This window comes from Syngnathus acus, chromosome 9 (genome assembly GCF_901709675.1).
Source record: "Syngnathus acus chromosome 9, fSynAcu1.2, whole genome shotgun sequence".
Taxonomy (NCBI): Eukaryota; Metazoa; Chordata; class Actinopteri; order Syngnathiformes; family Syngnathidae; genus Syngnathus; species Syngnathus acus.
In genome coordinates, this window is record NC_051094.1 from 9,996,769 (window position 1) to 10,011,478 (window position 14,710).

At 42.5% G+C, this 14,710-nt stretch overlaps 1 protein-coding gene across 4 annotated transcripts; it reads right to left on the reverse strand.

The window, feature by feature from the left end:
* Positions 1-1,443: 1,443 nt before the first annotated feature.
* rab11fip1a (RAB11 family interacting protein 1 (class I) a) lies at positions 1,444-14,038 on the reverse strand. Of its 4 annotated transcripts, none has more exons than XM_037258463.1 (7): positions 13,349-14,038; positions 8,424-8,848; positions 7,003-7,879; positions 3,213-5,240; positions 2,829-2,928; positions 2,499-2,700; positions 1,444-2,029 (listed from the first exon to the last, which is right to left on the reverse strand). In XM_037258463.1, exons 1-6 carry the CDS (start codon positions 13,696-13,698, stop codon positions 2,500-2,502), a joined length of 3,981 nt encoding a protein of 1,326 aa, XP_037114358.1. In that variant the 5' UTR covers positions 13,699-14,038; the 3' UTR covers positions 1,444-2,029; position 2,499. The 4 variants fall into 4 exon arrangements, with proteins under 4 accessions (XP_037114358.1, XP_037114359.1, XP_037114360.1 ...); XM_037258464.1 differs by having other exon boundaries at positions 1,568-2,700; positions 3,213-4,601; positions 4,650-5,240; XM_037258465.1 differs by having other exon boundaries at positions 1,568-2,700; positions 3,213-4,649; positions 4,818-5,240; positions 13,349-14,037.
* Positions 14,039-14,710: the final 672 nt, after the last annotated feature.

Below are 14,710 nucleotides of genomic sequence, written 5' to 3' on the forward strand. Positions count from 1 at the left end.
GGGTTTGGTAAACGGCTCTTTATTTAACAAAACAAACTTACAGGCGTGTGGCGGCGTGGACGTCCAGCCACGAAAGGGGACGAGAGCTCCATACGATAGGACCGGGCGTGCGTAGAAGCCATGACCGAGATCCATGCACCGTCCTCGGACAGCCACCCGGCTGAGCGCCGGCCCTCGACTTCCATCCACGGAGCTGAAAGGCAGCTCGGTAGAGTAGGACCGGGCGTGCGTAAAAGCATTGTCCGAGCACCATCCACCGTCCCTGGACAGCCACCCGGCCGAGCGCCGGCGCCCGACTTCAATCCACGAAAGTGAAAGAAAGCTGGACGAGTCGATCTTTGTCCTTTATGTAAACAACCGTCGCGCTGCTGACCCGCGACGTCGCGTCGCGCTGCTGACGTCAGCAGCGCGACGTCGCGCGTCACTCGTCCAGCTTTCTTTCACTTTCGTGGATTGAAGTCGGGCGCCGGCGCTCGGCCGGGTGGCTGTCCAGGGACGGTGGATGGTGCTCGGACAATGCTTTTACGCACGCCCGGTCCTACTCTACCGAGCTGCCTTTCAGCTCCGTGGATGGAAGTCGAGGGCCGGCGCTCAGCCGGGTGGCTGTCCGAGGACGGTGCATGGAGCTCGGTCATGGCTTCTACGCACGCCCGGTCCTATCGTATGGAGCTCTCGTCCCCTTTCGTGGCTGGACGTCCACGCCGCCACACGCCTGTAAGTTTGTTTTGTTAAATAAAGAGCCGTTTACCAAACCCACGTCTTTCCTTGAACTTTGTTAACGCTACAATATAGTTATATAGTAAATCTGTGGAATAACGACGAGGCTGGCGTCAGGGCGCACGCGCGGCGATGTTGACAAAGGACGAGGAATTTGATCGATGGATTTAATGATTTAGAGTGCACAGATGGTTTGATAACATTATTGCTTATATAATAGTTATTTGATATATAATTTATATATCGTTATATGGGCCTGTGGAATATTTTTAAGTGCAAAAGCCGTCAGCGGCGCGCACGCATTGTTGACAAAGGACGATTGATGGATTTAATGAATTGGAGTGACGCAGATGGTTTCGCGCTGCTGTCGTCACTTGAAATTCAAATTACAGTAATCCCTTGCTACATTGCGGTTCGTTTATCGCGGTTTCATTTTTTTTTTTTTGAAATTTTTTTTTTGAAATTTTTTGAAAAAAAAAAACACATAAGTCGCTCCTGAGTATAAGTCGCCCCCCCACCCAAACTATGAAAAAAACCGCGACTTATAGTCCGAAAATTACGGTACATTTGTGTCATCTTCACTACTGAGCTCCAGCTTCATATCAATAATTTCATTAGATGTTCAGTGCTACAACACGACCTTGTATTGCTGTTGCAACTAAAAGATAAATGAAATAATGTTTACAGTGGAAACTAGACAAGACAGGACTGACAACTGCAACTGAATGCTTGTGAAAGGAACATTTAGAAAGCCTTATGAGGAATCTATTCCGTCAGGAAAACAAAATCTGTATACGTGTGTAAAAGACAAATGGTTCGATGAAAGCATATTTCATTCAAATAAAACCAGTTTGCATTTGGACGAGATTGAGTGTCTTTATTTAAAATGGAACCACCGTTCATTACCTCTTTGTTATATATGTCGGCAGGCGCGTTAATGGAAGTACAATCCATGAGGCATCTTGAGGACATTTTCAGTGCTCAGCCCACAGGAAGAAGAGAGGTAGCCAACAATGAGTTCCTTAACTATAAGTCACAAAAGGCTTTGCAAAAATGTCTCTACATTCATGTTGGAAATATTGCTAGAATTTCTGCAAAGGCAATCACAAATAAGGTACTTATCACAGACTTGCTGGAAGAACACGTCCTTGTGAGTCTGACATTGAGTTATTTTGGCGAGTTCTCAAACAACACTGCTAACTATCACCTCATAGGACACAGGCAATTGCAAATAAGGCAACATTATCTGCTTGATTTGTGCTGGTTTTCTCAAGTTAATGAAAGGCATCCATCTGTACAGAAGGCAAAGCAGCTGATAAGAAGGGGAAAAAATACCTCAGTAGAGGGAAAATTTGTTGATGAGGTACTAATTTATAAATAATTGTTTGGGGGTGATCTATGCATAAAATGTACGTACATTGTGAGGCTACACATGTGGAATGATTGTCATATAAACATTTTGTGTACAATGGAAAAAAAATCTATGCGATTAAATTAAGCACACCACATTAAGTAATGGAAATAAATCAAGACATTTCAAACCAAGTACCGTTGAGGTTCAAACAAATGAATCCATTGACTTAAATACGTTTTACCTGCTTGTTTATCAACCAGACGCTATTTCTAGCATTCTGAAAGAAACCTAAATATTACTCCACAAAGTGCATATGCCTTAAGACATCCAAAAGGATGCGTCTTAGTACACAGTGAGACACGCACGCACAAACAAAAGCTTTACAGGGCCATTATGCACACCGGTCTCTTCTTTCCTTTGTGGTTACCTCATGCTGGGTTGGTCTTCACGGCGTGCAAGATGGTCGGCTTCTCCTCAATGACACGCACCAGCAGGTTGTCTATGTATTCTTCCAGCTCGCTGATTTTGGAATCTTTCTTGGACAGATCGGCTTGTTGCCTCACCACCAGGGTGATCAACTCTTCATGGGTCAGCTGAGTGAATGGTCCGCTGTCAAACATGCCCGCCACCTGTGTTAAGTACAATATGGTAAGAAGTTGTTCTTTGGGGAAAATTTGACAATGAATCAAAAGGTGACTAGATTCAAAAGTCTGGGAGAAATCATATAGTGACTGTGATGCCTTTTGTATATCCCTACCTTTTTAGGGGTGCCACTTTGAGGATGCAAGTCCTTCAGTGAGTAAGTGCTGGTGGGATTCAGACTCTCAAGAGCGTGCATAGGCTTCACTGGATGAGGCCTGTAAGGAAATGCATATTCTTTCTTATATTATGCTGCATGAAGCAATTAGACAAAGATGTTTGGAGCAAACTGGTCTCGTCAAGTCATGAGTTGAAATGTGGGTTACGCAACATACAATAGTTGAGTCTTTGTTCAAGGGTCTAATCATGTTCAAATTAGTCCAAGCCTTAATTCACCAAGAAAACCAACCATCCCAACCAAGGTAAAACCAAAGACCAGAGAGTTCTTTATCCAGATAGCAACTGTCCACAAATGCAAAGTCATCATTCTTTTCAATCTCACCTGGATAGCGTGGAGGCAAGGTTGTCTCCATTGCTAATCTGAGGACTGACAATCAGAGATTCAGTGGGTGGCATCAATGCTTTCTTTGGCTTCTTTCTCACAGACAACACTTGAGCTTCTGAGGACGGTTCCTCCATGACAACAGGTAGGGGCTCTGAAAAAGGATCACTGCCAACTGGATCCTCGCCATTGAGAAAATGCACTTGTGCCTTCCCATCAGCTGGATGCCTTTGTGTGATGGATTCAATGACAACGTCTCGTGTTGAAAGTTGAATTTTGTTAATTTCTTCTTCGTCCGAAGGTTCTTGCTGAAATTTAGAAGCCTTCAGAGAGTTACTTCTCGAAGGAGGCGATGATATTCGTCTCGATGAATTTTGTCTTTGGAAACCAAGGCTGCTTTGACTGTCCGCATCTTCCCTATTGTTTTTCTCATAGCCATTCAAACTTGCGAAGGGGTCCCCTGTTTTCCCCTCACTGAAAATTTGATCAAGATCTTCTGCTGTCATTCCAAAGTTTTCGGGGTTTTGTTCCCTCTGTGCTACCCTGGTATGAAGGCTGTCCGATGTTCTGGGTGGTTTTTCTGGTGTTTTGAGGTCGTGGCTGCTCATTTGCCTATCAGTAATATCTACTGAATGTTGTTGTTCTGCTGGCTCTTTCATGTCGGGCCTTTGCCTTGGTCTAGCAGTGGGAACTTGTATGTCAGAGCTCTCTGGGGGTTTTGTTTGGTCAACAGCTGGCTTGGGTGGAGGAGGTGGAGCTACGTCTTTTGATGACCGATGTTTTCGTTCCTGGTGATGTGTTTGTAAATGCCCAAGAGAAGTACTGTTCCCTGGAAATGAAGATCCAGCCTTCTCTGGGTCTTCGGGGCCATCCACACTCATTTCTGGACCTATCAGTTCTGGTGTACTGTCTATACGTCTTTGATTGACTTCAGCAATGATATGATCCCATCGAGTGTGCCCCTTCACTCCATGCCTCTTCTGAGGATACAACGTTTCATAATCAGGAAGTGGGATGGATAGTGTTTTTTCTTGCTGAGATCCATTTGTGTGACTGGAGATCTGCACCTCTTGAGTTCCACCAGTCTGGGCTTCATATATTGGATACAAGGGTGGCAAGGGGGCTCTTCCTGTCTTATCAGCCATTGTGGGTGATGATGGCACGTCGTCTACACTGTAAGAAAGGGAACCAGCTGAACTTTCCAAAGGGGAACCAGGTGGGCTTCTGCTGGGGGAACCTGGCGGGCTTCTACTGGGATAACCTAGCCGCCGTCTACTGGGGGAACCAGGCGGGCTCCTATTTGGGGAACCTGGCGGGCTTCTACCCGGGGAACCTGGCGGACTGCTACTGGGGAAACCAAGTGACCTTCTACTGGGGGAACCAGGCGGGCTTCTGCTGGGGGAACCGGGTGGACTTCTAATGGAATAACCAAGTGGCCTTCTACTGGAGGAACCGAGCGGGCTTCTACTGGGGGAACCGAGCGGGCTTCTACTGGGGGAACCGAGCGGGCTTCTACTGGGGGAACCGAGCGGGCTTCTACTGGGGGAACCAGGTGGCCCTCTGCTGGGTGAACCAGACGGGATTCTACTTAGGTATCCAAACGGCCTTCTACTGGGGGAACCAGGCGGGCTTCTACTGGGGGAACCAAGCGGGCTTCTACTGGGGGAGCCAAGCGGGCTTTTACTGGGGGAACCTGGCGGGCTTCTACTGGGGGAACCAGACGGACTTCGAGACGAGGAACCAGGTGGATCTCTATACAAGGAACCAGTCAGACCTCTGTACGAGGAAGTTGAATCCAGCGGATTTTTCCGCAGGGAACCAGACGGACTTTCCCTGAATCTCAGGGGAGCCAAGGATGAATGAAGGTTGGAGAAAGTATCGGGGAACTCATATGGTACACTAGAGAGGGGGGATTCAGAGGCACCTGGGGAAGTCCACTGCTGGTCTGCAGGAACACTGGGGGTTTGAGACTCAGAATATTCCAATGGCAGGTGTTCAGAAGATTCAGATTCCAGAGAATGGCTCAATCTGCCAAGAAGTAGGAAAAAAGGCCTACAAATAAGTGAAACCATCAAATAACCCAAAATTAAGTCCACCAGTGTACAAGCCCATCACCAAATTAGCTCGTAGCTACCAGATTGCGACATTTTTGACAAAAATACATAGGAGTCGCACAACGTTTGGCTGTCATTGTTTTACAAAACCACGGTTAATACGTTTCCTGAAACCACTGAGCATACTTATAAACTGTAATCATTAAAAGCCCTTTCAATCTTTTCATAAAGACATCAGTTAACATCCACAGAGAAGCAACAGAAACAGAAACAATACCCGCTCGAGGCTTCTATTTTAAGTAATGTAATTGTTTGGTGTAAGGCGTCTTTACTGCCTTTCAGCATTCTTAAATACTTTTAAATTGAATTGTAAAGCATTGTCCAAACTCAGTTAATTTCAACAGAATCATTAAATCAAAATCCTCCTTCGCACCACAATCTAACATCTAATACAAAACCACAATTCATTGACAAGAAAATGTGCAGTTTGCTCACCATGATGACCCAAAGCCAACAAAACTTGCCACCAAGATCCAAATGGAAGGAAAAAACGTAAGAAAGGAGAAAAAGAAAACCACACAGTGAAAACGCTGACATTACAAGTCAGACTATCAACTTCTACAAGCTATTTCTGCAACCTGTTCCACAACATCTTCACAAAACTAACACGCCCTTTTCCTCCTCATACAGCAGCTCAGTCTGGCTAAACAGGTCTGTCAACTGCTGGCTAGAATACTAATAGTCGTCCAAGAGTGTCCAGTGTGAGAGTCAAATATGTCAAATATATAATTCAAATATATAAAGATGTCTCTTTTGCTGGTGAAAAGAATATGGGAAAAATGTTAGACATTTTTATTAGCAACTTGACAGGTGGCTGCCATCTTTTGGGAGAAAAGAAAAAAAAAAAAAAAACATGGAATAATCACTTCAATGCCTCTAAAATCCTCCATAAAAACTAAATTCATGCAAAAAAAAAAAAAAAAAAAAGATTGAAGTACACCGCTCTTCTCGCTAATACTGTTTAATTTATATTGACTTGCAGAACTCGTTGGAATTTACGCTTGCACAAGCTTATTGGTGGCTATTTTTAACTGAAACTCGTCAGCCAATTCGCCAAGAAGGGTAGTGCAGAAAAGGAGTTATAATTGTTCCTCTAATGTGAAGGTGTTTTTATGCCCACATTTTCTAAGGGCGTTTTCAAACAAAAACTCCCCAGAAAGGCAATCTTTGTCTAACACAAAAATACTTCATTTTGCTAGAACCCATCATCCAATTTTCAAAATTCTCGGCGCGTTGCACTCAGGTTAAAGTGGCCTTTCCAGCCAGACTCAGTCAGCATTTTAATAGATAGACAGATTTTGATAGATAAGTCATTTTAGCCATGAGTTAAAAGACACATAACAGCAAATTAATCGAAAAGCAAAAGAAGAATGTGCCCACAAGCAACATCAAAATCAATCTTCCTGAGAGCCTTGAGCAGGGGTCCCCTTTGGGAAAATGACAGCAACCTTTTGGGTACTAATTAATGCGAAGGGCTCCTGGGAATTTAGCGTCACCTGTTTTCTCATTTGTTTACTGTTATTGTCTAATTTTCAGATTTTCTTAAATTTTATTTTCACGTAAAACATGATTTCTGCCTTTCATGATGGTCTGTCACAACGGGGTCCCCTGCTCTTGAAACTTGATTTTCTAACAGAAAAACCCTTTTGACCATAAAAACCAAAGAGAAGGCCTACCTTGGTTTAACTGTGGACACTCTGGTGGTACGATTTAGGAAGTGCATGGCAGACGAGCTTTGTGGGTTAAGGCTGGATTTCTGCTCATCAGATGGACTTTCATTGCTGTTAAATTGAGTTGTAGAGTTGAGTGAAATATTCTCAAATGAGTTTGTGGCCTCGAAGACTTGCTGATCTCTTGTGTCATAGTGAAGCGCTTGTGCGGTCACTTCTTCTTCAGAGTGCTGTGGTGTCTCCTCCTTTTTGTCCTCCTTCTTTCTTGCGAGTCCAAACAGGGATGAGAGCCTTTCGCTCATGGAAGCCTCCTCGTGACTTTTCTGCTCTTCTTTTATTTTTAGCTCCTCTATTCTGAGGCGCTCCTCATTCTCGATTTCCTGCAGCCTTCTGCGTTCTTCTTCTTCCTCCCTCTGTTTTTCCCTCCGCTCTTCCTCCTCAAGAAAGCGCCTGTTTCTCTCATATTCGTCTACCTTTCTCTGATTTTCTTCCTCCAGCCATCTCCTTTGTCTCTCCTCTTCCTCCTGCAATCGCATGGCATCAATCTGGCTTCTTTCCTCTTCCTCTTGACGCCGCCGTTCTTCCATCATAAGCCTATCTCGACTCTCGGACCTAAAAAAAGGCACGTGCTTGTCTGGCATGACACTGGCGTTATGTTGATGTACATTTTCCATGGAACCTTGGCCGGAGCTGCTAAGACTGACAGTCGAGCCGCTCCTGACCTGTGGCTCTCCTGCATACACCTGGGTGCTGTTAATGCCGGGGTTGTTTACTTCACTGTGGCTGTGCTTGGAGCGGCTGAGGAAGGACAATGGACCTAGAGACCCCTTGCTGTCAGAGCTTCCACTCCGCTTGTGTCCAAGAAATTTGAATTTCTTCTTGACTATCGAAGAAGAGAAAACACAGTGAGGCGATTGCTTAGATGAAATACCATTTTTGAATTGCACTAATGCCCCTTTAACACTGAGCGTTACCTACTCACAGTTTACAAATAAGCGTAACCAGATACTACTCAGTACTATTTCTACTAACTGGTAAGCCTGAATATCTAAGCGTGCTGATACGATATGGGGGATGAAAACCACCAATAGTCACAGACTCCACAGTCTCAACTTTGCCACCCTCTTAAAAATAATCATTGTCTTTACTTGACCATGACTCATGGAGAAAAGTACCTACAACTCTATTGTTGTTATAAGTTCGAGCAGTCATTTCCAATCGCAACGACTACAGGAATTTAGCAAATCTCACCCACTTAATTCTAAAAAAAGAAATTCCCATCTATTCATACAAGCAATTTATAGTGACAGGCAGAAAAATTAAATGCTCTTCCACTGTAAGGCAAAAAGTATAGTCAACTCGTGCAGCATCGCAAACAGTTAAGAAGCGAACAAATTCGACACATGAAGGGGTTCACCTTCACCTACCTTCAGGGGTTTCGACATTGATGCCAGATGAGCGGCTGCCGCTAAGGGATGAGCTCCTCCCAGGAAGACTGCCGAGGGTCGACATGGACTGTGAGGTGTTACGCTGCAAGTTGGATTTTGGTGCAAAGATGTTTTTAAATTTGGACTTTTTTTTCTCCCCTGCAGTTTGATTGGAGGCGAGTGAATCGCGGTCTCCCTCGCTGTCAGTCAGGACTTGGCTCATAGCCGAGCCGGAGTCAGAGAAGCTGTCTTTTTTCTTCAAGCGGACTTTGTCTTTCAACTTGGAGATGCGGGAACGATGCTTGTCCTTCACAGAAAGGTCCACCATGCTAGCTGACATGTTGTTCCTCATGAAGGTGATGCCAAGCAGTACATCACCTCGCAGCTTGTCCGATTTTCCCTTATTGTCCACCAATGGAAACCAACTGAAGATGACAGAGAGGAGGTGAATGAGAACTATAAATATAATCTCAAACTACAATTTTACAACCTTACAGCGCTAGTGAAAGCCGAGTATGTATAATCTAAAAAATAAAAAACGGTGTCAAGACTGATATTCATAGCCCTGGCACTGGATCTCAAACTACACAAGTTGTAGGCGGTTAGTCTGCCTGGTCCTGCGACTGACTTACTGTATACAACTCAGATGCGACTTGTATATTGCTAGAATTAGAGCTCAGACTGGCACCCTAATTGCGTTGACAGCGGTGATCGAGTTCTGGTTGGATTCTTAAATTCAGCTTCCAAGGCAAATGTTATTCTCTTTAGTCTAAAATGGCTTAAGTAGAATCGTGAGGCATTGCGGCCAAAGGTCGAAAGAAGAATTGTCTTTTGAACAACACGGAGTTTCCCAACAGTTGGAGTAAGGCAGTGTGTGCTCGCACCCATTATTGGGGAACAGAGATTTTGAACGAGAGTCAGTGTTACTGTTCTTGGTTTTTGATTGATTGATTGATTGAATCCTTTCTCCCTAAAATGCAACTGCTATTCCAGATCAACTCAGTGTTTTTTTTCCTTCATAGTTTGTTGACTTATATGACTTATACTCAGAAGCGGCAGGTGCAAAAATAATGTACTAGTAAGAACACAAAACAACTCATGGGAGTGTCTCATTTTCAATGCGTTTGAAATATGAGCGGCATTATTATTATCATCCAGCCATTAACTGAACCACTTGTCCTCACGAGGGTCAAGGGCGTGTGGAGCCTGTCCCAGCTGACTTTGGGCAGTAGGTAGGGTACACGCTAAACCGGTTGCTGGGCTATTGCAGGGCACACATGTGAAGACAAACAATTATTCACACTCATAATCACACCTACGGACAATTCACAGTGCCCAATCAACATACCACGCATGTTTTTGGAATGCGAGAGAACACCGCAGTACCCAGAATAAACCCTCGCAAGCACAGGGAGAACATGCAAACTCCCCTCACAGGAAGGCAAGAGCAATAATTGAACCCCGCACCTCTGATCTGTGAGGTAACATGCTAACCAGTGTGCCACTGTTAGTATTATTATTAGTATTATTAGTGTAGTGTGATGTTGACTCAATTATGTCAAAAACAAAAAAAATCAATGAGAGCAACTAGCCTGAAGGTGGTGGGGGTTGATTTAAAGTAGATGCCATTATTGACATCAGACCAAATCTCCAGCCATAATCTTTCATTTTTTACCCATCTGTGAACAGATGAATTTGGGCTTTTCAGCTATAATTGATACATTCAATTAAGGCATCGTGATCTGAAATACTCATCCGATTCTTTGCGACAGTGGTTAAGGTGTGTATATTACTGTGGCTGCAATTTCAAAGACAAACATAGCATTTATGGGTGTATTCCCCACCAGTGTTCTTTCTGTTGTTAAGGATTAGCACTTATTGTCTGAAGGAAGAGGAAGGAGTGTTCTTAACCTATTTATATCAAATAAATAAAATAAGGTCCAAACAATGTAAAGTACTTCTACAAATGTGCTTAGCAATATTGTCAAGACATTATGGATAATGGTTAATGCTTGACTGATGAAAAGCAAAAACACTTTCTTTCACTTAAACAAAATTGCGTGTTCTGACTCTAGTCATTTTGTTACCCGTTAACGTGATCATTGGAAGTTTATGTGGCGTTATCTGCAGTTCACGAGGAGTTTACTGCTGCATTCGTCAATTTACAGTCTGGCAAACCTCTAGTGGAGCTCTTGTAAAGAAAACAGTCAAAAGACAAGCTTGGGAATGAATCAACATTCCTCTGAGTAATGTCATGAAGGTTACACTAATTTGAGCCGTCTTTCATTTTCCCCAGTGGACCAGGCCAAGTCAAACAAGGCTGCTTGACGTGGCACACAACTACAAACGGTTTGTATGCACTCATCACACTTGATATGGAATATAGAAAACAAAATGTGCCTTTAAAGACATGTTTGAGTGCGGAGGAAGAAAGAAAAAAAAAAAAAATCAACTATTTTGATTGAGATTGTAAACACGAATAATAAACGGCTACTAAAAACAAACATATCAACATAGCCTCGAGACCATTCGTCCCAGCATGTTGAACATGTTCTTTACTCACTTTTTTTTGTCAAGTACAAAATGACTTTTGTAAATATGTGACATTCAAGCCTCATGCATTTTCATTCTTAGGAAATCTGCACATGTCAAAATAGTTTCTTCTGATCAAAAGTCATGTCCTAATCGGATCAATACTTGTAGTGTCCATAAAAAAAAGTGCATCCGAACATAATTTCAATGCGAACTCTGGTTGTGTTAAAGACATTTTGTCAATTTAAACGTAGGCAATGACATCTTAATGGGGAAAGGGAGCAATATTGTAGTGTTTGATAAATATTTGGTGTTCCCATCTTTATGTCTTATCTTGTACCTGCCAATATAATCTGCCTGGTTTATTTGAATGTACGGCGCCATGTTGACAACAGATCTTTTAGCCAGCACTTGCTATTGAGTGATTCTTGCCTATATTTTTGTCAGAGATTTATCAGCTTCAAGCAGTGACTGAGGTCTTAGCGATATGGCCTTAAAATCATATCATGGTCACTGCAAACAATGTTAGAATGGAAGCATTCTGAATGGCTTATTGAAATGCGAAACGTGATTATATTTACCGTAATTTTCGGACTATAAGTCGCACCGGAGTATAAGTCGCACCAGCCATAAAATGCCCAAAAAAGTGAAAAAAAAACATATATATGTATATAAATCGCTCCTGAGTATAAGTCGCCCCCCCACCCAAACTATGAAAAAAAACGCGACTTATAGTCCGAAAATTACGGTACTCTTTTTTTTTTTTTTTGCTTCTTTTCATTCAAATTTAGCCTTTTCTTTTACATAATTAAATCAATTCAATAAATATATAGAAAACACAGTCTCTTAGCAAAGCTAAATTGATTTTGGAAAAATAACTAATAAGTAATTTTTAAACCTATTGCAAAGGTCTCAAAAGTCAGTACTCTGTAGTCCAAAATGAGGCAAGTCAAGGTAAACAGCAGTGTTGCTACTATAAACAAATCATTATGGCGGATGCAAGTCATAACTTGTGAAAAAAAGAAAAGAAAAAAAAAAAAACTGGCCAAAAACTGTACTGTATATGCGGGCAAATTCTGTCAATCTTATCAGGAAACTGCCTGCCTGTTACTTCAGGCGTCAAAATGTCAGCATGTGTCTTTGGTTGGTTTAAAGAGACAATGAATTGTTACATCAGCTGACTGACTGGGTGTTCTGTTCATCAACGCGCAGTACTTACCCAGCCATGCTCCTCAAGCATGCGCTCACTGATCCTGCAAATCAGGTTCCATCTGGTAACCGCTTAGATTATTTATTATTTAAATAATGAGCATTTATTTTTACAGCACCTTCTCTCCAAGTACATGAAACGCCACGAATACAACAAGTATTTGTGTTGCACGTTAATGTTTGTTTTGAAACATACAGGCAGTGTCGTAGCTACGAGTAGCGACTAATTTGGGACATTTATTCCGAAAGCTGAATAAATTGAAGTAAGACCAGAATTAATGATTTGATTGGAAAAGTGCTTAGATTTTCCCCACTAGAACTAAAAATCGCATCGAAGAACCAGAATCTGAATTGTGCAAATTCAAACAATGCCTAACACTAATATTAGGTGAGTAATCCAGTTTTTCTGCTTTTGTCATGTAATCTGATAAATATTGATTGTGAAATGCATGCGTGCGTGCGTGCGTGCGTGCGTGTTACACCCAAGCTTCTTTTAAGCACCATTGTCATCCAAAATCATCCAAGACATCAGGGTGTGAGCACACACAGCATAGACGTAATGGCTCAGAGGAATGTGCAGAGCTGCCAGCAGCAATGTGAGACATTGATTTCAGGGTGGGTCTGCAAAACATCACCTCGACCTCCCACACATTGAGCAACGTCAAAATGATGAGAAAGGTCAGTAATAAGAGCAACTGAGACGTTATGACAACAATGAATAAGAAGGTTTTGGACGTGTTTCACATGTATTGTTACCAAAAAGCATTCACACAATAAAAAGTCTCATTAATGGTTGTAAACCTGACCAAGTTACAAAGAAAATTAACATATTGTGCATCCGTTTTCTATTGGTCATTTGGGTTAGGGTTAGGGTTAGGCTGCAACCTATCAGCTGGCTTTGGACTGGTCAACAGCCAACCATGTGGTACATACACTTGTAGACAATTAAACACACTAATGGGCCATTTGGAGTCTTCAATGAAGCTAATATTTTGAAATGTGGGAGGACAAGGGCAAGTTAGTAATAGTAGCCATAAATGTCAGATTTATTTAATGCATTAATTTTTCTCTTTTTAGACTGATTAACTTGAAATCATTTTTTACAGTTGAGTTTTGCATACATCTTTGTGTAACTTCAAACCTCATCACCATGAAGTGTGTTGATAAAAATGAAGGGCGCTTACTCTGGCTTTTGGCGAGCCTTGTTTTCGTGCAGCTCCAGTAAGTTGACCACGGCTTGGCCCAGGAACTTGTCGAGCCCGGCCTGGACACGGTGCATGACGACGATGTACAGAGTGCAGCGATCGACGTTGCCCGGGTGGAAGAGCGGAAGGCTGAATGAAGCCTCCTCTTTCCACATCGGGGCCATACTCTTCTCCACAACCGCGGTGGAAAATTTGTCTTTGGCCACCTGGATGATGGCATAGGCGTCGTTGGTGCCATTCTTCCCCTTGGGGCGAAGGTGCCGAGCCTGGTGCACCGTTACCTGCACACTGGTGGGGAACGCCTGCTGGCTTTGATCAACCAGAGACATCGCCGCAGTCAAAAGATCCGTGGCCCAAAGCTTTCCGATTGGGTTTAGTAAGCTAGACTCGCGGTGGTGCTGCGGTTAACCTTCAACGTCCTATTAGTGGAGGTTTAGAGTTACCGAGTTGGGCTTCGGTTAAGGAAGCTCAGGTTCGCTCGTCCCCCTCTTCCTCGTTACACTACATTTAAGACTCTGGTTGGGTACCAGACGATGGAGTCAAACAAAAACAAACTGTATGATTAAATATTTAAAATAGCTTTCATTTGATAACACATACAACTCTCTTGAATATTGCGTTGCAGAAAGTTAAAAACCTTACTTCCTGGATTTTCCTGATCACCATTGAGGCTCTACATGCGGAAAATTGATTGGGTAAATGTGGCTGTCAATATTTAATATCCTTCGCTGATTGGACCGAGAAGACGAGGGGCGTGGCAATTCAGTTAACTGTTAACCAAAGAGATAAGCCGCTGCTCGGGACACTTTGCATAGGCTCAGCCAAGTAGAAAAAAGAAAAAAGAACGTGTCACTGATGTCAACCAAAAAAGTCCAGTGACTCATAAAGTTCCTAACTAAAGAAAGACTTCACAATATAATGAATAAGAGTACATGACGTTCCCTGATGTTTGTGGTTAATAATTTGGAAAATATAACGTGCCAAAGTCATTGATTAGTTATTATTTGGAATAAAATATTGAAGTAAAACATACTTCGAATACATCAGCACTTTGGTTTGATTTGTATTCTAGACCGTTTCATAACGTTTGTTAACACTTTGGGTAACAGAAAATTGTTGACTAAAAATGTATTGTTTAGTGTTTAACCGCTGCGGAGGTATAGATAAATAAATAAATAAATAAATAAATAAATAAATAAATACATAAATAAATACATAAATAAATAACTGGGTGTCAGAATGAAAGTGTGGTACTAGATGTGTGTCCATATTAGGGTGTTGTGACATGGTGGATCTCTGGATTTCACAGACTTCCTTAAAACTATGTCAAAAGGGAGTGAT

Excerpts from the sequence above, each read along its gene's own strand:
- rab11fip1a (XM_037258463.1), bottom strand. The coding sequence starts at position 13,698 with ATGTCTCTGGTTGATCAAAGCCAGCAGGCGTTCCCCACCAGTGTGCAG. Across the intron at positions 8,849-13,348 it reads AAGGCTCGCCAAAAGCCAGA|TTGGTTTCCATTGGTGGACA; the intron begins GTAAGCGCCCTT and ends TGTCATCTTCAG. Across the intron at positions 2,701-2,828 it reads AAAGTGGCACCCCTAAAAAG|GTGGCGGGCATGTTTGACAG; the intron begins GTAGGGATATAC and ends TACTTAACACAG.